Genomic DNA, 20,370 nt, shown 5'->3' with positions numbered 1-20,370 from the left:
TAGCAACCCTGCTAGCAGATGAAGGAAAAAACAAATGTTAGTGTTGTGACTGACATCTACTCGTTTTTAATAAACAATAATAATAAGCTGTTTATTAATTACACGTTAGGATTTTGCTCTGGTTATTTACACATTATATGTAGATAGTAAGTTGGATAACTACCGCCGCAGATAGTAACATTAGGTAGTTAGCTAACGGTTAGCGTCTCAATAAACTTTGCTAGAATGACGTCGTCTTCGGCAAAGGTAAGAAGAAATGTGCACCTGTTAGTCATAAATAGCGGATAAGTGTATTTTTTTATTTAAATATCTTTATGTGCTGTGAATTAGGTGGGTGAAATCTTCTCGGCGGCTGGAGCTGCATTCAGCAAATTAGGAGAGCTGACCATGCAGCTGCATCCTGTAGCTGATTCATCTCCTGCAGGGTAAAGAGTCGACTCTTTAACTCGACTCCTTAACTTTATCTTTCTTTCTTCCTTCCTTCCTTCTGTCACCTTTTCCCCCTTCCTTCCTTCCTTCCTTCCTTTTTCTTTCTTTCTTTCTTTCTTTCTTTCTTTCTTTCTTTCTTTCTTTCTTTTTCTTTCTTTCTTTCTTTCATTCTGCCAATCTTTCTTTCTTTCTTTCTTTCTTTCTTTCTTTCTTTCTTTCTTTCTTTCTTTCTTTCTTATGAAAATAATGAAAACACATCACTGACCAACACCATACAATATTTTAATATTTCTTGTTTTTTTTTTTTTAATGCTTCAGGGTACACATTTCCAGTCCACTGAAAGGTCATTAGCAGTTATTTGCTTAATTGCATTGCTAATTATTTCCTGTTTTCACATTTTTCTCCAGAGCCAAATGGACAGAAACTGAGATAGAGATGCTGCGTTCAGCTGTGAGCCGCTTCGGTGATGATTTGAACGCTATCAGCTCGGTCATTAAAGAACGCACAGTGTAAGTCTTAACCCACTGACCGTCTGTTCTGTCTGTAGCCATATCGCTTCTTATTGATTTACAATAGGTATGTGTTTGATCTTTTTTTTTTTTTTTAATGTTTAATTGTTGATCTGGTGATAACAAATCCGAAATGTTTATTTGGCTTCTATGGAAGGAGTCTCCAGTATCAGGCAGGGTTAAAGCTGTAACTTTAGTTTGTTCCTTTACATGTGGCCTGGTTAGATAGCATCAACATGACATCATAACATTTAATCTATCGCTCTCTCTCTCTCAGTGCCCAGATTAAGACCACAGTAAAGAGGAAGCTCTATGAGGACAACAGAGTACCTCTCTCATCAGAGCCACCCCAAAAGACCGTGAAGAAACCCACTGTCTCCATGGCAACGACTCCAGTATCCATGGACCCAAGCTCACAAGTTGTGACAGCAGGATTGCAGAGTTCCGCTTCTTTGCCACACACAATTAAAAAGCCCAAACCTTCAGGTGACCGGTGTAAAAATAAATTTCAGCACATTGTTTCAAATGAAGTGTCTTCATTGCTTTGCCAACAAACTAGTGAGTTAACTTGAATGACCCTTTGCATCAGATGTGACACTCAGTGCCCTGAATGACTCAGATGTCAACAGTGATTTGGTGGATATGGAAGGTTTAGGAGAGAGTTCTACCAAAAAACCCAATTTCGATCAAGGTAAGAGTTTAAGCCTTATGTCTGTTCAATGTAATGAACAGAACCTTCTTATGCCGGAATAACTATATTTTCAGGTGTGTGTAAAATTGACTGCAGTGACCAAAAGAGTCATCTCCATGCTTTGTTTAAATATTAATTAACGTTAAGATCCAATTAGAATACATAACTTTACATGTAAAGCTCGGCAATGTGACCCTTATTTTAGACTTTAGACGTTTGTTCATTTTATTTATATATATACGTATATATATATAATATATGTGTGTATATACACAGTTGAAGTGAATAACACTGTTATTGGCACCTGTTAGTGGGTGGGATATATTATAACATAACAATATAACATTTTGTCCTCAAAGTTGATGTGTTAGAAGCAGAAAAAATGGACAAGCGTAAGGATTTGAGCGAGTTTGATGAAGGACCAAATTGTGATGACTAGACCACTGGATCAGAGCATCTCCAAAACTGCAGCTCTTGTGGGGTGTTCCCAGTCTGCAGTGGTCAGTATCTATCAAAAGAATCCTTTAAGTCCTGTAAGTGGGCCCATGGAGGCTCTAGCTCACAACTTGCAGGACTTGCAGGATCTGCTGCTAACATCTTGGTGCCAGATACCACAGCACACCTTCAGTCCATGCCTAGACGGGTCAGAACTGTTTTGGTAGTAGAAACCCTTCCCAGAAAAGTAGAGGTTATTATAACACCGAAGGGGGATAATCTGAAATGGGATGCTAAACAAAAAAAAAAAACACACACACATGTAGGTGTGATAGTCAGGTGTCCGCAAACTTTTGGCCATATATCAATTACATATGTGAATAAGACGAAAAATCTGTTCTGGAAACTTTTGCATATCTGGCAGAAATCGTTAGTTTTGGCTATGAAAACTTTCACACTTTTAATAAAATAATGAACTCTTTTTCTTCTCCCTTACAGAGTGTCTGAGTTTGGACTCCAGCCTCATAATGAACTCCAGCGACCTGCCACTACTTTCCCGGTGAAACGTTTTCTGAATTATTACTGAAGTACCAGAAGATCAACCCAAACACACAGACTTGACGTTCAGGCTAATAAACCTCGGTTCCTTCATGAACACTGGTAGATGAAAACGGTGACAAACTCATCTCGAACTCTGCTTGACCCTTACGATACCAGAGAGAGGTATTCTTGAATTTGCTAGATATGTTGAGCTTTACATGAAGACTGGTTTTGAACATGTTAAACATTTCCATTGCGCGGTTCAGACCACTGAGTAAAACTCTTAGAGGTGTACAACTTTTTCTTTCCTATTATATTTTTAAAAAAAAACTCTGTCAAAGAGGGATGTGACGATGCTCCCAAAGACGTTTATCCATTGGGTCTTGACACAATGTATGATCAAATTAAAAAAAAAAACAGTTAAATACAGTATCTTTTATTTTCCTGATCGATATATACAATGCAAAATACAAATTCTAAGCTGAACATTTTTGTATCTACTAGAAATGAGACGATACCAGGTACTGAATTATGCTCCGAGGGAATGAATATACTTTTATATACCTCATTGCTTTATATTACAGTTCATAAAAATACATCTTCCTCGTCTGTTTGTTGTGGCTACAACATATTTACATCTCAAACACAAGAGGCAAGAGTTTGTGTGTGTGTGTGTGTAATTTTATAGATGTGCTTACAAAAAATTAACCCAATTCCCAGCCTCGTATTCCAGCTTTGTAACAGTCACTAATTAAACATTCATCCTTCATCCTGTTTAAAGAAGACACATATACGATGCAGAGCCTCCCATTTAAGTGAGAGAAATAAACGACAAAAAAAAAAATGTACAAACCTAAAGCAGAATTAAAAATAAAAACAAATTTTTTTCAAGTGATGTCTGAAACAATTACGTCCAAGTTGAGAAATGCTTCCTAAACAAAACTGACCATTTCTGACTTTACATAAATAATACATTTAAATGATCAATATGTTCACTTAAAAATAAAAGAAGAAAAGGAAAGAGAGAAGCCACAGAATGCAGGAAAAAAATAATAATGATTGAGTCTTCTTTCCTATTCCGTGATGTACTTGTATCTATATTGCACAATCTTCTTTTTCTTTTCAAGACTCGACTCGGATCCATTGGTATTAATTTAAACATGGAGACTTTGACAATATGTGCAAATGTCTTTGGAATTACTTTACAAGGCATTTCATTGTACCAGCAATAAAGCTAAAGAAAACACGAAAAGGCATTTGAAAGAAATCTTTCAGGAAAGTTCCTTCTTATCTTTGTGAACTAAATGCTGAAGTTGAAATGTTAGGTCAGACACACTTATATTGCCGAAAGTTTTGTGACACCCCTCCAAATCATTGAGTTCAGGTGTTGTTTTTCAGGGGTTGGGCTCGGCCCCTTAGTTCCAATGAAAGGAACTCTTAATGCTTCAGCTTCATACCAAGACATTTTGGACGATTTCATGCTCCCAACTTTGTGGGAACAGTTTGGGGATGACCCCTTCCTGTTCCAACATGACTGCACACCTGTGCACAAAGCAAGGTCCATAAAGACATGGATGAGTGAGTTTGGTGTGGAGGAACTTGACTGGACTGTACAGAGGCCTGATCTCAACCCATTTGGGATGAATTACAGTGGAGACTGTGAACCAGGCCTTCTCGTCCAACATCAGTGCCTGACCTCACAAAGGATCTTCTTTTTGAGGAATGGTCACAAATTCCTAAACATAAACACCCTCCTAAGCCTTGCCAGGAGAATTGAAGCTGCTATAGCTGCAAAGGGCGGGCCAACTCCATATCACCTTCATGTCCCAAAACTTTTGCCAATATAAGTGTATTTTCTAGTCAGTTTGTGATGCACATGATCCACACTAGTCCTCCTCCTGCTTTAATGCATTTGTCAGTAAAAAGTCTGTAATCAGCAATACTGTACATCTGTTCGTCAGTTATGTTTTTTGTTGTACACAATAACCTTACCAAAAATATGTTCCCACTCAATGTACTTCAGACTTGCATTAACAACGTCTAACACTGCACAGAGGAAAAAAGATTATCTACTGAATTTTTTTTTTTCCCTGACATGTAATACAGTATTATAGTCAATCAGCTAGTGTAGCTCATTTCCTTACTACAAGCTTAGGGTCATGTAGGTGCTTTTGCAAAATAAATGCACTGAAAATATTTTTTCTTTTGCTAAATTTAAATGCTAGGAACTTGTGCCTGTTTTATGGTGCAAATTATCCTGGCATTGTTTTTTTTTTTTTATAAAAGGACATGTTTGAGAAATTTTTTTCTTTCTCCATATTAAATCTAAAAACAATGTGAAAGATCGGATTGAAAGTACGCCGGCTGCTATTCTAATGCTTGTTGAAAGTTTAATGAAAAATGAATAAAATGCACATAAAACTAAGCTGTAAAACATACACCAAGCATATAGGAACACGATTGTGGCCCGAACAGTCTACTGATCTAAGGATAGTTTTGTTTAAAAAAAAAAATAAAAATACTGTTTGGAAGACCTTAAAAGTTGTGGATGAGATTTTTAAAAACATGTTCTGGACCTGCTGAAGACTAAAGCCGAAAACAGAAGTCTATTTTCATGCTCACAGGCAATCCTTGCGTGTGAATGTGATCACTAGAACACTATCATGATCATGATTGTAAATCCTGACACTTTCACAAAAACCCTTGCCCTGATACTGGGCAGCACTGCACCATTCCAGGCACTGAGACGTATTCCATCCTCACTCTTATGACGGAAAACCTTCTTTAAAAGTTTCCTCGGAAACGTTTTTCAGCAAATAATATGGAACTGAATACATTACTCAAAGCACCAAGTAGTGAGATGGAGAGCTGATGGTTCTGAACAGAGCCCAGGAAATGGCGAGTGTAAAGACAGAAACGTCCCAGCTCTGCCAGTTGGTGCACCTGGTGTGGTTTAGATGCTGGGGTGTTGGGATGTAAACGGTGAGGGAGGAGAAAGCGAGAGTGCGATGTTCTGAGGGCTTGGGCATATGGGTACGGCGCTTGAGGGGGAGTCCGCTGACTGGGAAACACTGCACAGAACAGAAAGAAAAACCACATTAACACAACAGACAGAGCAGAGAGAGAAAATGACCATTAGTAAAACAGATGCTTCCCTTTTTTTTTTAAAAAAAGCCTCACCTGACAGTGCAACTAGTGATGTGAGCAGGATCTGTAACTCCAGCAACAAAGAGCTTTTTAGGCGGACCGTCAGATTCTACTCCACCTGATCGGGCGGGTCAAAATCAGGAAGGGACATTATTTCATTTTGAATATTTTATACCTAGGACAAAAATTTACTGTAGACCCTTAACACAAGCCTACCTTTTCGTTTTAAAGGTGTAACCACTGGCCATCTCACAGATGAACTCACCGAGCCCCTGTCGAAGCATTTAATAAGCGTTATACTAATTGCATGATGAATTAATTGCAGCGAAGATGTTAGATTAATCCACTACCCTGTGTAGCTATAGTTAATTATGATCATATTACAGAGGTGCCACCATTGCTAACAAGAAAATCCTAGCAGGCAGAAAGCCCTAATAGAATTTGAGGTCAGAAATAAAGGCCCATGTTTCATGTTTGTGGTTTTTCCTCTTCAGAGAACTGGCTTTTATGTCAGGCAAATTATATATGCATTTAATCTGAGCTATGTGCTTTACCTATTCACCCTGGCCTATTCCCTGTCCTGCACCTAAAACACTGAATTCAAACAATGAGCTCATCAACAGCCATTCCTGATTGTCTGGACAACTTTTTTGTTCTGCTCTAACAGACAGGAGGTTCTCCAGGACCAGGGTTGGAACTATAGTTTCCAGATGCCTCCTGTTTTGTGTAGGGGACAATACGGTGGCTGAGAAGTGCAAAACAAAAGAACAAATCCGAGGACGATTCTTACCAAGCGGAAAAGGTAGGTATAGTTTGCGAATGGAATTCTTCCCTCTGATCGGACGAGACATCGGTCACTCAGGATCTACAGGAAGTCCAGCAGTAGCTGCAGCAGTAGAAAGTGGATTGGTGTGTGTATGAACACAGCTCTGCTCTTATAGCTCTCCTTACATCCTTTAATCTGGAATAGTTTGCTCTTCCAAACATTCCTGCGTTCTTTAGGTATGTTTTTAGAGATCGCAAACTAATCTTTATTCCATGTTATGCTATCATTATATCCAAAATCATGCCATATGATGACATCCTTCCTCAAAGTAGAGCTGAATGAATAAAATTTTCTTATAAATATAAACATATATGTTTATTATTTTCTTTAAAAGATTTAAAGTTGCACTATTGAAAAAAATGGTTTAAAGTGAAGACAGAACTCCACACATGTACAAGAAATAAAGTTAGATAAACAATTTCCTACTTCTTCTATATCCTGAGTGACAGATGTCTCGTCCAATCAGAGGGACGAATTCCATTCGCAAATTAAACCTACCTTTTTCACTTTGTCTAAATTGTCTGTGTTTTCAGATTTGTTATTGTGTTTTGCACTTCTCGGCCACTGTAGGACAAAACTCACAAATGCTACATATAAACCGTAGATGTTGGCACCTCTGCATAGTGTGTTCACATCAAGTCATAATTACAGAACAGACGGCAACTCAAATTTCTACCTTTTCTCAGAAATGTGTTGTCTTTGAGGTGACAGAGTCAAGTATAACCACAGTGCCACTTACATAACTAGGACTGCTGAAGCATTAACAGTTCCTTTCACTGGGACTAAGGGGCTGAGCCCAACCCCTGAATTCAGTGATTTGGAGGGGTGTCCCAAAACTTTTGGCAATATAGTGTATGTCAGACTGAGAAACACCAGCAGTGTCACTTATGACTCCAGTGCATTTATAAAGCATCCACTTAAACAACCAACACACAACCCCATTTAAAGTAAGAGTTTGATTCTTTGGGAGTTTTTTAAGTAAAACCAATTAAAAAATCTAACTATAAACCAGGAAGAAGAGATCAGATCCAAACATGGCAGGAATATGTTCACCATCATGGAGAAAAGAACAGCGCTGTTGCTTTTTCTTTAAACATCATGTTTTGAAGAAACTGATGTGGAGAATAAAAACGGAAAAAGCTTCAAACTGCATATATTGATATAAAAACAGTCTCACGTGACTACAACTACTCGAATTAAAAATAAAAAGATGAACTCCCCCTTTAAATGAGGCATGTCATGGCGTAAGTCAACAATTGCTATAAAGAAATTCAGAAAAATTCAGCTTTACAGTTTAGTAAAAGTATGTCAAGAAACTTCCAAAATGATGTTAAGTATCATATTTAATTTATATGTATGTATATATATATATATATACATACATATACTTGGAGAATATGAAACCTACCCCCTGAACCTTCTTGTTGGACTCGGGGAGGAATTTGGAGTGACTCCAGAGTCTTGGGAATGGAAATCCTGTGACAGAATGAGAGTGAGGAAGAAAAATGGTTTAAAGATGATCAGAAAGTGATTAAATCAATGTGGTCCATCATACTCACTGGTGATAGATGCCCGTGCCAATGAGCTCCAGGAGGTGAGGGGACTGTAGCTGAGGCACTATAAGAAAGAGAGAGAGAAATTCATACATAAAACACTGCTTTGCCTACACTGCCAAAAGTTTTGAGACACCCCTCCAAATCATTGAATTCAGGGGTTGGGCTCGGCCCCTTAGTTGCAGTGAAAGGATCTCTTAATGCTTCAGCTTCATACCAAGACATTTTGGACAATTTCATGCTCCCAACTTTGTGGGAACAGTTTGGGGATGACCGCTTCCTGTTCCAACATGACTGCACACCAGTGACCAAAGCAAGGTCCATAAAGACATGGATGAGTGAGTTTGGTGTGGAGGAACTTGACTGTCCTGCACAGAGTCCTGACCTCAACCCCATAGAACACCTTTGGGATGAATGAGAGCGTCCCAAAACATTTGGCAATATAGTGTATGTTATATTATGTCTTATTCTACATTATGTAGAGAAATATTCGGTTACCTTAGTCTCTGTAAACTCCCTCTGAGAGTGAGCTCCATATTCTCCATCTGCAGCACAGAAACCATCTAGTCAGTACAATGCAAACTAGGCTGGTTTCTCAAAATTAGCCACAGAACATCCTTAAACATGGACATAAAACCAGACTAACTGACCATGGGTAGTAACCCACGTCTATTCTATGCTGCAGGCTTTAATCTCACCTGCCGTCTGTGATCTGGTCTCTCACTGCACAAGGAGAACGGTGAAAAAGGCAGGGTCTAGAACGAAAAAGGCAATGCATTGATTTTCTTACAATATGACAGCTCACCCTGATTCCTAGTACATAAATAAACACTCACTCTAGAGGGGCAGCTTGGGTTTACAGACACACTGCTCCGACGATACCGGCCCGAAGTGTTTGAGCTGAACACTGTCATTCCATCACTGTTAGGAAATATTTAAGAGACAGAGAATCGTTAGAGAATTGGGTTATGTCATATTATACAATACAATTTTAGCTGCATGCTGTACATGTACACAGTGACCAGATTTGAGACAGCATTACACAAGTAGCCTACAACACGTAATAAGTGCTCTCATTATGCAACACCGGATTGCTCAAGACTCTGGGGCTGAATAACAATTTCGCCACAGAGATTTAACTTCTGAGCTAGTGACTGGAAGACTGAACGTTCACATCTCAGCACTGGCAGGAAGCCATCTGACGGGCCCTTAAATTGCCCCTTTATGCTTGGCCTAATGGTCAGTTAGAATCATTTATTTATGGTAGTCTGCGAATACAGAACATATAGACAAATCAGAGCATAACAGGAAGTTCAGAAAACTCAAAACCAAAAAAATACACAATATTGCCAAAAGTTTTGGGACACCCCTCCAGATCATTGAATTCAGGCGTTGTTTTTCAGGGGTTGGGCTCAGCCCCTTAGTTCCAGTGAAAGGAACTCTTAATGCTTCATACCAAGACATTTTGGACATTTTCATGCTCCCAACATTGTGGGAACAGTTTGGGGATGACCCCTTCTTGTTCCAACATGACTGTACACCAGTGCACAAAGCAAGGTCCATAAAGACATGGATGAGGGAGGTTGGTGTGGAGGAACTTGACTGTCCTGCACAGAGTCCTGACCTCAACCCCATAGAACACCTTTGGGATGAATTAGAGCGTAGACTGTGAGCCAGACCTTCTTGTCCAACATCAGTGCCTGACCTCACAAATGTGCTTCTAGAGGAATGGTCAAAAATTCCTAAACATAAACACACTCCTAAACCTTGTGGAAAACCTTCCCAGAAGAGTTGAAGCTGTTTTAGCTGCAAAGGGTGGGACAACTCCATATTACATTCATGTGCATGTAAAGGCAAATGTCCCAAAACTTTTGGCAATGTAGAGTACATCAGCATATTAATGATAAAAAAAAAACAAAAAACAAACATCAACATTAACCTGGAAAGGGTATTACAGCATATAATTATAGGAAGGAAAATAAACTGCACTCATTTTAGTCTGTAGGCTGCTAATAATTTCTTCAAAATAACCTGGCTTCCTTTAAGCATTTTTTTTCCAAGTAGTTTTGCAGAAATCCGGATATAGACGTAGATCCTTAATGAGCATGCCGGGACTTCCTGAGACGACATGAGGAAGAAAGCTTGAGAGGAGACGAGCGCAATTGTGAGTCATTACTCTTCCACGAACGTAAGCTATAAAGTCGAATGCTGCCGAGTGTGTTCATCAATTTGCCACATAGCATTTGACACAGTCATTTTTAATAAAGTGCAAAATCTAAAATTATTTACAAAATAACATTGCGTGTATGGCCTTGATAAAAAAAAATATATATAAGCCTGAATAAATAAAAAAAAGCATTAGTAGGTTGATTTCGACTCGAGATTGATAGTTGCATCTTACAGTCGACATCACTTGGTTGTCTAATTTCTGTGGTCACTCAAATTGACGCAGACAATCAGGAACGAGTGTGTGATGTGATGTTTCATAAGAGCCTAACCTTTACGGTGCAAGTTGGCTGAATAAACATACATGAAAATGTTGTAAAACTTGTATATTGGTATAATCCACTCTAAAGGATCTGTGACTTTATTATAACCCCTAGGCTTAGTCTTAGGCAAGAGTTATGAAATAAAAATATAAAAAAATGACACTTGCTGTGTGACATATGCAGTTTTTATTATAAATAAAGAGGTTGTATAAAACACATTTTAAATCAGACTGCATAGCAAAGGTTTGGTGTCTTATGCACATCTGATGTCTAGCAAAGGTGTCAATATAAATTTCACACACTCTTTGGGCCACACTTTAAGAGCCACACTTTATATATGCAGCAGTGTCTGGAGAAGTTAATTAATACTTAAAGAGCTTGTATTAAAAACTTTGTTTTGATGCAATTGTGTGTGGTTTGGTTTTTCCTTACCTGACATTAGTGATCATAGGGGCGCTGTTGGACCTCCGTAAAGCCCCGCCCCCGTTCCCTCCAGCTGCGCCTGCGCACTGGTCCACTTCCATTCTCTCCATGGCTCGTTGGCAGGCCGGAGTACGATTGAAGCAGGCAGCCGGGCTGAACGCGCTCCGCAGCGGCGTGCGCTTTAAATTTAACGCGGCGAAAGCCTGACCAGCAGGCCGCACGCTAAAAGTGCCCGGTCCAATTTAAAAGCCGCCTTTTCGATAACTGAGCAGGAATTATTTCAAGTGGTCCCTTATCAGTCGCATCCTGTTAGAACTTGCAAGGGTTGATCATAGGACACGCTGTACAAAAACTCCCCTAACTAGTTAGTCGGGTTATTGCTCAAGTAAGTTGAGGACTAGCTCCGACAGGTTTAACCGCCGCGCTTCTAACACCAGCCAGAAGTAGTTTTGGTACTTAGCGAAACTTTCACTAAACTCTTCATATTACGTTATGTATAAATATATATATTTACAAAAAAATCAAAATTCCTAAATATGTAAGATTGCGAGCAAGCGAGATGGCTAGTGAGCTAGCCACGCAGCTATTTCCCCAAGTTTAAGTGCTAGTTTGTAAAGCAGCCGAATAATGCGTAAAAAGACAACAACAAGTCTGTCAGACTGATGCGGTTCAAGAGTGCGCGAGATTCCGCTTTAAAGCTAACAAGCAAGGCAAAAAAGTCGGGACATTATTCTGGCTTTCATTAATTTAGAACATTTAAAAAATATATATATAAATATATATATATATATATATTTATTACCCGCAACCAAATAGTGATGGTCTTCTTCTTCAACAACACCACCTCGCTCTGGCCATGAAGAAAACTGCATCCTCGATAGACACGTCTGATTTCTCTGCCCGCTGCTTTGATTAATGCTCTCGTGCAACTTACTTTCCTTTACTTCCACGTCTAAAAGTGTACGTGTTTAACAGGAGAGTAAATGTATAATTTAAAAAAAATAATAAAAAGTAAGATGTACACTGTGTATATTAAAGCAATAGGCAACAGACAGCTTGTCATATATTTCTGAGTAGAGATATAAACGTTTGTGAGGGTCCATGACAGTGGACAGAAAGTAAAATTCTTTTGGACACCGGTAGAACCTACACTATGTTTCCAAAAGTCTTGGGACACCCCTCCAAATCATTGAATTCAGGGGTTGTGTTTCAGGGGTTGGGCTCGGACCCTTAATTCCAGTGAAAGGAACTCTTAATGCTTCAGCTTCATACCAAGACATTTTGCACAATTTCATGCTCCCAACTTTGTGGGAACAGTTTGGGTTCCTGTTCCAACATGACTGCACACCAGTGACCAAAGCAAGCTCCATAAAGACATGGATGAGTGAGTTTGGTGTGGAGAAACTGGACTGGCCTGCACATGAATGTAATATGGAGTTGTCCTGCCCTTTGCAGCTCTAACAGCTTCAACTCTTCTGGGAAGGCTTTCCACATGGTTTAGGAGTGTGTTTATGTTCAGGAATTTTTGACCATTCCACTAGAAGTGCATTTGTGAGGTCAGGCTCACAGTCTCCACTCTAATTCATCCTAAAGGTGTTCTATGGGGTTGAGGTCAGGACTCTTTGTGCACTGGTGTGCAGTCATGTTGGAATATAGTGTATGTCTATATAGAAAACTGAAAAAATTAAAGTTACTTGATTCGATGAACATTTAACCAAACAAGAATTATTTCAGTTATATCATCGGTTATAATTTACGGCATGAAACTATCGCTAACATGGAGGGAGGTCACACATTAGGGTCAAAGTAATACTAATGGATTATGCTTTATTTTGATCTTGTGCTAAGATAAGGACAGGAAAGAGTTTAACGATTAATGCCATACATGGCCAAGGGCTATGAATTAGTAACACTGTTTTCTGTTCTCTTTTCATTTATTGACTTGTTCTTATATATTAATCGATCTCATTAGACTCCATTTGCTAAAAGCCATTGCTGGGCTTGTATTAATTAAGGGAGAGGAATGTAAAAATCAATCATTTTAATGCATTAGTGTGCAAACAATAATTTAATAAATAATTAGTGAAAAGTAAATTAATAAGCAGTTGTTGTTCTTAAAGTTAAAGCAGTCTCAGCATTACAACAATTTTGGAAAATAATAAAATGTCACAAGATTAGAATGACTCCATGCAGGGTACGAATAAAATGTTTGTTCCAGCCTGGTAAATAGCCATGTACTGAGCAATAACGTGATAACATACAACTACATCAGCACAGAGTATTATTATTCTCTTATTGCTCTTTTAATAGTAAGTTAACAAAATAAATAGAAGATCAGTATTATTCAGACACAGACAGTTCATAGGAAAGCCACCATCCACAGGGTTTGGTTATGTTCACCGTCTTTTGTGTGATTGCTGAGGGTTGGGAGTCTCTCTGCTGGTTATTCGCATGTTTTTCACCCTGTTCTTCCTTTTCTGCCACTACCTCCTTTTTCAGTCCTCCAGCAGCCCTTGATGGCCAGACATGATGCTTGTGATGACTGCTTTCTGTCAGTCCACAGCAAGATATGCCATTGTCCCCAGTGAGGAAGTAGAGCAGAGCATTGAGCCACGAATTGAATGACGCCAGGGGTCGAGTGACTTTGTAGCAGACAGAGATAGCATGTATGGTGTGACACTCTGCGTTTCTCTGTTTAAGAATGAGGTACAGCGTCCGGGTGATATGGAATGGCAGGAAGCACAGCGCGAACAAGAAGGTGATGGTAACGATTGTTTTGATGGACTTGCGGCGCCTGCTGATATATGGTGCATGCTGAGAGCCAGAGATCGAGATCGAGGTCTGACTGGTGGGGCCTCTTTCATTATCACTGACCTCCTGCACGTATGGTTGGGTGTGCAAGGTCTGAAAGATGGTTCGAACCACCTGCGAGTAACACCATGCAATAACAGTGAAAGGAACAAAGAAGCCCAGGAAGTGAAGAACAATTCCGTATGGAATGTACTCTGAGAACTCGGTGTCTGTTGCAACATCAAAACAGTTCTTATACATCTCCAAGCCCACTTGATTCAGCCCATTTTCCACCGTAGCGTTCTTTCCATTTCTGTCCACTCTGGGCAAGTCGCCAGTTTGAGCAAAACGAAAGATCGGGCAGGTGAGCAGAAACACCACGACCCAGACCATAGCGCAGGTGCTCTTCGCGGCACGCTTGCTCTCCAGAGTGATGGTTCTGATGGGGTGGCAGATGCCCATGTAGCGGTGCACAGAGATGCAGGTGAGGAAAAAGATGCTGCAGTAGAGGTTGAAATAAAAGAGGAAGCGCACCAGCCTGCACATAAAATCCCCAAACACCCAATGGTCATGCATGACATAACTCGCCACCAAGAGCGGCAGAGACAAGCTGTACATTAAGTCCGTGGAGGCCAGGTTGACCATATAAATTAGCGAGGTATTCCATCTGCGTCCACTGCGGTAGGAGCGCAAGAGAACAGTGGAGTTTAGGACGACACTGAGTAGGAAGGTTATAGAGTAGCACAGAGGTAAGATGATGTACTTGTATGACTCATCATTGCTGCAGCTGAGCGGTGCTGTCAGGATTAAATCTGTGTGGTTACTCGAGAAACTAGAGTTCCTGCCTCGCTCCAGTAAAGCAGCTGCCATGATGCTGGAGAAAGCAGGTAGTCGTCAGCTGTTTATGGCATAGATACAGAGCTTCATCCTACATCTCCTCTTCACTGCTAATCATTAGTCCTAATTATGTTCCTCGGGTTTGAGTGGCTTGAATGGAAATCTTCAGATTTTCCCCAAGTGCTTAATGAAATCCAGAGTCTTTAAAATAAACAAACATAGCATTAAAGTATATTAACATTTTAAACGAGACATGGATTCCACATCAATTTCAAAACTTCTTCTGTAGCTCTCCAAGTATCCTCATCACATTACGTGTTAAGCGTTTGTCCTGACTGGCTTGTACGCCTAAAGGAAATTCATGTTGACCAAATTATTGTGCTGATTCAGCCTTACTTGGTCTATTAACCTTTCAATCAGTAACAGGCTTTTTACTTAAAACTCTCCATTCATACTTCTAGCTTCTTGGGCAGAGAAAAAAAAAAAAAACCCTGCAATCTTCAATTGCTGACCTAATCTGCCATAGAAAACTGAAGAGGAAATACTTACATGTCTGGAAAATGAGCAATTCATTCAATCTATTTTTGCAGCTATACTTAAATGCCACAGTTCCGCCGTAGACAGACGCCAGTGGCTAAATATCAAGTGTTTGTGACACGGAGGCCGTTCTTACACTGCAACAGCATGTGGTCTCACAGGTACACTTTGGTAAATAATTAATATCCATTCATTCAGACAGAAATGCTGAAAGGAAACCCAATATGTTATACAGTACACTGTGGCCCTTTAGAAACACAAGAGAAGCAAGGAATAGTTTCGTTTCTTTACATTTTTATGCGAATGAAAAGGTCTGTGTGGTATAAAAATTCAGAACAGATTAGCTGCAAATAAACCTGTCCGTCTATCCGTCTGTATGAGTGATAAAAATATACTACATATAGCTTAATAATACCTTATTTGCAGTACAATTACCTCTCCATATGTGCTGCTTGTTATTCTGATGTTTCTGTTGCTCTCGATCTCTTAGACCATGTCGTACTTTGCTTGGCTGAGCAGCTGAGCTGTGCAAGCCTGAGAGATCATGTTTATTAGACACTGACATTCACTCCAGTAGACACGCTATGAGGTAGAAAGTGAATCTTCAGGCGGTTGTAAGTTAGACCGTGTCGAGTTTTTAAGTGTGAAAGCTTCACTCAAGACACCTGTCAAGAATGCACGATTAATGCTCCTTCTTGTTTAAAGGCTGTTACATGATCTTCAGAAATATCTTTTTTAACAGTTAGCACATTGGGTGCCCATTGCATAAACTACATGCTTAACAAAACAAAATATAAAGCATGCTTTAAATATTAACCCTAAATGCATACTGGTATTTTGCTTGCAACCTCTAACCTCCTCACTCCTCATTGTTCCTTTGGTTTGATTTTCCAGGTAATAAAATAACTTAAATTGTTGGAGAAAATAACCAGGTATGTAGTTAACAGTGAATAGTATTACATGGAGCTCAATAACACTGACAGTATAGCTATTTGTACACAATTATCCAAAAAAAAAAAAAAAAAAAACCTTTCCAAAAAAGGCTTTAGAAATTAGGTAAACATTACAGATTTATTCAGTTATATTACTTATCAATCTTTAAGAAAAATACTTAAAGTTTGTGTTAGTTTTTACAATGAGAGGCCTCATATTCAGTAGATGCTATAGTACATTACATGCATTTGATATTTTTTTCCCCGTAAAGCAGTTACTGATCACATACATTTAATAGCAGCTTTCACAGTTTGTATGAATGGTAATTCACTATATTACCAAAAGTTTTGGGACACCCCTGCAAATCATTGAATTCAGGTGTTGGGTTCGGCCCCTTAGTTCCAGTGAAAGGAACTCTTAATGCTTCAGCTTCATACCAAGACATTTTGGACAATTTCATCCTTTCAACTTTGTGGGAACAGTTTGGGGATGACCCCTTCCTGTTCCAACATGACTGCACACCAGTGACCAAAGCAAGGTCCATAATGACATGGATGAGTGAGTTTGGTGTGGAGGAACTGGACTGGCCTGCACAGAGTCCTGACCTCAACCCCATAGAACACCTTTGGGATGAATTAGGGCGGAGACTGAGAGCCAGACCTTCTTGTCCAACATCAGTGCCTGACCTCACAAATGTGCTTCTAGAGGAATGGTCAAAAATTCCTAAACATAAACACACTCCTAAACCTTGTGGAAAGCCTTCCTAGAAGAGTTGAAGCTGTTATAGCTGCAAAGGGCGGGACAACTCCATATTACATTCATGTGCATGTAAAGGCAGACGTCCCAAAACCCACTGCCAATATAGTGTATAAAAGATGAAGAACGTGCTTGTTTAGCTACTCTTCACACACATACAGTTTCTCACAATAAAACTTGTGACTGAAATAATTACATTCACATAGTAAGCAATATTTGTGTGAGCTAAAAAAAAAGAAAGAAAATCAAATCAAGACAAACAGGAACATATGGCTTTGTTAGTGTAAAGTAGAACAAAAAAATATACATATTTAATAATATAGGCTAATTATAGCTTGATGTAAGTCACGGTGATGTCATATCCTGTACTTCCAGGAGCATGGCATCTTGCTTTGTCCGTAGATTGTCCCTCACCACGAGATGCTTCACTAATTCCGAGCTCAGGCCTGAAAGCATAAATAATCACACACAAATGCAGATATTTGCTATTTGCATTATAAAATATGTTTGCCACGTTAACCAATATGTATTTACAAATAAAATGAAACAAAGAGAAGGATATTAACCCTGAATGTCTTCGTGTAGGGAAGTCTTAAGGGCATTTAGCTGAAGGACAGAGCAGGTTTGAAGGTCGCTGCGGCTAAGCTTTCTTCTCCTAAAGCTCTCCTCCTTGCGGTTCAGCTGCTGCATCATCAAAACACACCGGAACAAAGTAGGAACAAACACAGTCTAGCACAAAAGAGCGAATGACTCACAGATATGACATCACAGTGTATTATAATGTGTTTAAGGCACCTGTTGCTGCCTCTGTTCAGCCCAAAGCTTATCTCGGAGCTCACTCAGAGCCGCTCTCACTTCCTGTTTCAGGCCAGCAGATTGTCGCCTCCGTCCCTGTGACTCATGTGTCCTCTGACAATGAGAAAGCAAAGAAACGTCTTCTTAACGGCTTATCTTATTAATATTGCAATGCAGATGATTTTCAGAGCTGTGTTCACCTCTCTGAAAGACGGTCCTTCATCACCCTCTTGATCACTCTCACTGTCGTTGATGAAACACAGCTGTAGTTTTTTAGGACTATTAAACCTACAAACACAGATTACATACAGTGATGAATCCTGTACAAATTGTCCTTCCCAAATCCTGGATCATTATAAAAGATGAGAAAAATTCTTTTGATAAGTAAATCATTTATTAGTGATGCTTATATTTTTAATCGAAGCAGGATCGCTTCTATTTGTTTCAAGCAGCCTTTGAGATTTTGATCAATATTATAAAGCCAGATTTTAGCATGGTTATCTCTTTCTTGTGTCTTATGAATATCGGTTTTGTAATATTATTAAATAAATATATTTATAATATATTAATAAATAGTATTATTACATTTGCACATATATATATCTAATTTTCGGGTATTTTAAAAACCGAAAATATTTGACTGATTTTATCTGCCAGATTTTTCTTCCCATATGATTATTACTTTTTATATATTTGTCAATTTCAAGCTAATTTTTAAAATCAACATTTTTGCTACAAAGCATATATTAGTTATATTATATCATGAACCTTTATTTACATTAAGCTGGGGTCTGAAAATAATATTTAATGTTCAATAAAACCATTAAACATTTATTTCAGTAAATTCTGTCATTTTTAATACATCGATGTCCCATGAACCCCTCCACATCATTATAAACCTCTAGAATTTGGTAAACACCCTGGGTATATTTTTCGTGATGTACCTTAAATTGACATACCGAGATGTAACGCATGGAAAACGATGTCCTCCAGAATCACCTGCATCTTCCCAGTGCTTTCTGTTAAGCGACTGATGCTTTACATGAGGCCAGAGTCCTGGCACTGGTTCTTGGTCTGTTAAACCGATGGACTGGAATAAGATCACAAACACACACACACACACAGACACACATGTAATCAATGATCTTTGATAATGTTTCACATGCACACTGAGACAAACAGAATAACTTTAGAGGACAATGCCTGAGAATGGAGGCTTTTTAAAAAAAACCTGAATGATTGTCAGACCTCAGCTTTTTTCCTCCTCTCTTCCTCCTGTTTCTCAAGCTCGGCTATTCGCAAACTCAAGTCCTCCCAGTGCATGATGGGAAGGTCCTGGTCTTGTGTGTAGGGCTCCTGGCGGTGCTGAGGCTGTTTCGGTGCCACAAGGCTGGCACCAGGACAGGCAGGGTCATCAGCATTCTGTTCTTCCTGCCCACTGCCGTCCACCTCCTCTTCCATGTGTTGATCAGTGAGGCAACTCATTTGAGACTGAAGCCATTTGTGCTTAAATGAAACTTCACGTATTTTAGTGGTCATCTTTAATATCTCTGCATCTTAAATTCAAGCTTTGGAGTATAATAGGGAACATACAGAAATGTAAACACAGAGGGCAAACTTTAAGAGACTAGTTGTTAAGATCTCACACACATTGTGATATTATGTAACGGCGTGCTATTTGGACTTTTTGTTAAAGAACCAAAAACCCATAAAACTGTTGTTTATTAAGTAAACAATCAGCACGCAGCTAGAGAAAGTTCTGAGGACCATACCACACATGCCACAGTCTGTTTTTCTAATGGGGGGGGGGATGACGTGAAGTCAGTTCCTTACCTCTCCTTATCGCAACGCTGATCTTGACACATAAACTGCCATCACGGTCCAAAAGTCACAGAACATCGAAGCGGACAAATGCACAGAGTTCAATTAATCGCGTCTTATTTGTTAATCATTCCTCCTCTATGAGGAAACCCCCCTCCCCATCTTACATTTCCCGCCGCCCCGCCCGCTCGCGAGATCCTTCCCGTGGCCCTGTTTGTTTGAAGCCAAACCTTTATAAGCTCCCTCAGTCCAACAAGTTTTAGGGAACGATTTCGGTATCCCAAAATAAATAAAAAGACAAGTTAAAATCTGCACTCTAATAATCACACATGAGCTTTAGCGACTTTTGGAACCAGAAGTGGAAGGGGCGGCCTGACTGGGAAGGTTGGGAAGAAACTTTGAGGTGTCCAATTTCACAATGTTCGGAGATGACGCCTGAAAGCAGATGGAAAACCTCAGAAATGTCTCGCGCACTTCACATAGCTGATAAAGGCGGAGAGACAGTGTTTATTATCTTCCTAAACAAATGCTCAGTCTCTGTTGACCTACAGTGGCTTTGGTCTAAATATTTGTGGTTTAGCTTGAAGATATAGCATATTTATTCCTGTGCAGATAAATCTGTCCTGTGTGTTAGTGGCAGGAATTTAAAAAAATTCCAATTCCAATTAATAAGTACAATTAACATACTACAAATGTTATGCATAGAAATATAGACAATAGATTTATGCTTTGTTTTGGCTGAATTCAGATCTTTGTGTACATTTCCTGTTGAACCTAAAGGTGTTAACTACACACCGGATCAGGCATAACATTATGACCACCTGCCTAATATTGTGTTGGTCCCCCTTTTGCTGCCAA

General features: G+C 39.3%; 4 protein-coding genes across 9 annotated transcripts; 1 reads left to right on the top strand and 3 right to left on the bottom strand.

The window, feature by feature from the left end:
* The first annotated feature begins 7 nt into the window (after positions 1-7).
* lg16h17orf49 (linkage group 16 C17orf49 homolog) lies at positions 8-4,882 on the top strand. Its single transcript, XM_058411123.1, has 6 exons — positions 8-246; positions 331-425; positions 838-939; positions 1,217-1,425; positions 1,529-1,630; positions 2,564-4,882. Exons 1-6 carry the CDS (start codon positions 226-228, stop codon positions 2,626-2,628), a joined length of 594 nt encoding a protein of 197 aa, XP_058267106.1. The 5' UTR covers positions 8-225; the 3' UTR covers positions 2,629-4,882.
* A 136-nt stretch (positions 4,883-5,018) lies between these two features.
* LOC131366557 (P2R1A-PPP2R2A-interacting phosphatase regulator 1) lies at positions 5,019-11,902 on the bottom strand. Its single transcript, XM_058411121.1, has 9 exons — positions 11,053-11,902; positions 8,968-9,052; positions 8,830-8,886; positions 8,630-8,676; positions 8,138-8,195; positions 7,987-8,054; positions 5,969-6,024; positions 5,786-5,870; positions 5,019-5,676 (listed from the first exon to the last, which is right to left on the bottom strand). Exons 1-9 carry the CDS (start codon positions 11,151-11,153, stop codon positions 5,559-5,561), a joined length of 675 nt encoding a protein of 224 aa, XP_058267104.1. The 5' UTR covers positions 11,154-11,902; the 3' UTR covers positions 5,019-5,558.
* Positions 11,903-12,906: 1,004 nt separating this feature from the next.
* LOC131367200 (P2Y purinoceptor 3) lies at positions 12,907-16,154 on the bottom strand. The gene is made up of 2 exons (XM_058412480.1): positions 15,220-16,154; positions 12,907-14,871 (listed from the first exon to the last, which is right to left on the bottom strand). The coding sequence occupies exon 2, from the start codon at positions 14,701-14,703 to the stop codon at positions 13,384-13,386; it is 1,320 nt and encodes a 439-aa protein (XP_058268463.1). The 5' UTR covers positions 14,704-14,871; positions 15,220-16,154; the 3' UTR covers positions 12,907-13,383.
* A 105-nt stretch (positions 16,155-16,259) lies between these two features.
* Positions 16,260-19,934, bottom strand: im:7136398 (schwannomin-interacting protein 1). 6 transcript variants are annotated; one of them, XM_058412483.1, is made up of 7 exons: positions 19,525-19,934; positions 18,940-19,259; positions 18,636-18,781; positions 17,892-17,979; positions 17,692-17,805; positions 17,463-17,577; positions 16,260-17,342 (listed from the first exon to the last, which is right to left on the bottom strand). In XM_058412483.1, exons 2-7 carry the CDS (start codon positions 19,228-19,230, stop codon positions 17,242-17,244), a joined length of 855 nt encoding a protein of 284 aa, XP_058268466.1. In that variant the 5' UTR covers positions 19,231-19,259; positions 19,525-19,934; the 3' UTR covers positions 16,260-17,241. The 6 variants fall into 6 exon arrangements, with proteins under 6 accessions (XP_058268466.1, XP_058268464.1, XP_058268469.1 ...); XM_058412481.1 differs by having other exon boundaries at positions 17,463-17,580; positions 19,525-19,923; XM_058412486.1 differs by having other exon boundaries at positions 17,463-17,580; positions 18,940-19,208; positions 19,525-19,921.
* Positions 19,935-20,370: the final 436 nt, after the last annotated feature.

This window comes from Hemibagrus wyckioides, linkage group LG16, assembly GCF_019097595.1.
Source record: "Hemibagrus wyckioides isolate EC202008001 linkage group LG16, SWU_Hwy_1.0, whole genome shotgun sequence".
Taxonomy (NCBI): Eukaryota; Metazoa; Chordata; class Actinopteri; order Siluriformes; family Bagridae; genus Hemibagrus; species Hemibagrus wyckioides.
The sequence above is the reverse complement of the archived record's forward strand: the minus strand, read 5'-3'. Positions and strand labels throughout refer to the sequence as shown.

Bases quoted from the DNA above. Each gene is read 5' to 3' on its own strand.
- lg16h17orf49 (XM_058411123.1), top strand. From the start codon at position 226: ATGACGTCGTCTTCGGCAAAG. The intron at 247-330 runs GTAAGAAGAAAT...GCTGTGAATTAG, and splicing joins TGACGTCGTCTTCGGCAAAG to GTGGGTGAAATCTTCTCGGC. The intron at 1,631-2,563 runs GTAAGAGTTTAA...TCTCCCTTACAG, and splicing joins AAAACCCAATTTCGATCAAG to AGTGTCTGAGTTTGGACTCC.
- LOC131366557 (XM_058411121.1), bottom strand. From the start codon at position 11,153: ATGGAGAGAATGGAAGTGGACCAGTGCGCAGGCGCAGCTGGAGGGAAC. The intron at 9,053-11,052 runs GTAAGGAAAAAC...ATTTCCTAACAG, and splicing joins CCTATGATCACTAATGTCAG to TGATGGAATGACAGTGTTCA. The intron at 8,677-8,829 runs GTGAGATTAAAG...TCTGTGCTGCAG, and splicing joins GACCAGATCACAGACGGCAG to ATGGAGAATATGGAGCTCAC.
- im:7136398 (XM_058412481.1), bottom strand. From the start codon at position 19,230: ATGACCACTAAAATACGTGAAGTTTCATTTAAGCACAAATGGCTTCAG. The intron at 18,782-18,939 runs GTCTGACAATCA...ATCTTATTCCAG, and splicing joins AGAGGAGGAAAAAAGCTGAG to TCCATCGGTTTAACAGACCA. The intron at 17,343-17,462 runs GTTAATATCCTT...TTATGCTTTCAG, and splicing joins CCTACACGAAGACATTCAGG to GCCTGAGCTCGGAATTAGTG.
- LOC131367200 (XM_058412480.1), bottom strand. From the start codon at position 14,703: ATGGCAGCTGCTTTACTGGAGCGAGGCAGGAACTCTAGTTTCTCGAGT.